The sequence below is a fragment of the Penaeus monodon genome, chromosome 34 (assembly GCF_015228065.2).
Source record: "Penaeus monodon isolate SGIC_2016 chromosome 34, NSTDA_Pmon_1, whole genome shotgun sequence".
NCBI lineage: Eukaryota > Metazoa > Arthropoda > Malacostraca > Decapoda > Penaeidae > Penaeus > Penaeus monodon.
The window spans coordinates 24,749,660-24,749,866 of record NC_051419.1 but is presented as its reverse complement, the minus strand read 5'-3'; the positions used below and the strand labels follow the sequence as shown (position 1 = coordinate 24,749,866).

At 49.8% G+C, this 207-nt stretch overlaps 1 protein-coding gene across 1 annotated transcript in view; it reads right to left on the bottom strand.

Moving 5' to 3' along the window:
* Positions 1-70: 70 nt before the first annotated feature.
* Positions 71-207, bottom strand: part of LOC119594858 (homeotic protein distal-less-like) — a gene marked incomplete at its 5' end in the record, with an annotated part of 16,722 nt that continues 16,585 nt past the window's right edge. Inside the window, 1 exon segment of the mRNA XM_037943940.1 lies at positions 71-197. Coding sequence (XP_037799868.1) covers positions 71-197 — 127 coding nt within the window.

Sequence of the window (207 nt, the reverse complement as noted above, 5' to 3'; positions counted from 1 at the left end):
TTGCACCTCTTGCACCCTCGTTTGCAACTCGCAAACTGACAGACAAACCCGCGTCCTCTGCCACCCGAATTCAGATGCAAAATGTGCTCCTAGTTTCAATATCTAAATTCTTTAGATTTTGATCACGACGTCGCACTCGAACACTTTGTCTTGCAATTAGACCCCCGTCGCGTTCGGAGGCTCGTGCACGGCTGTGACTTCGGTTTG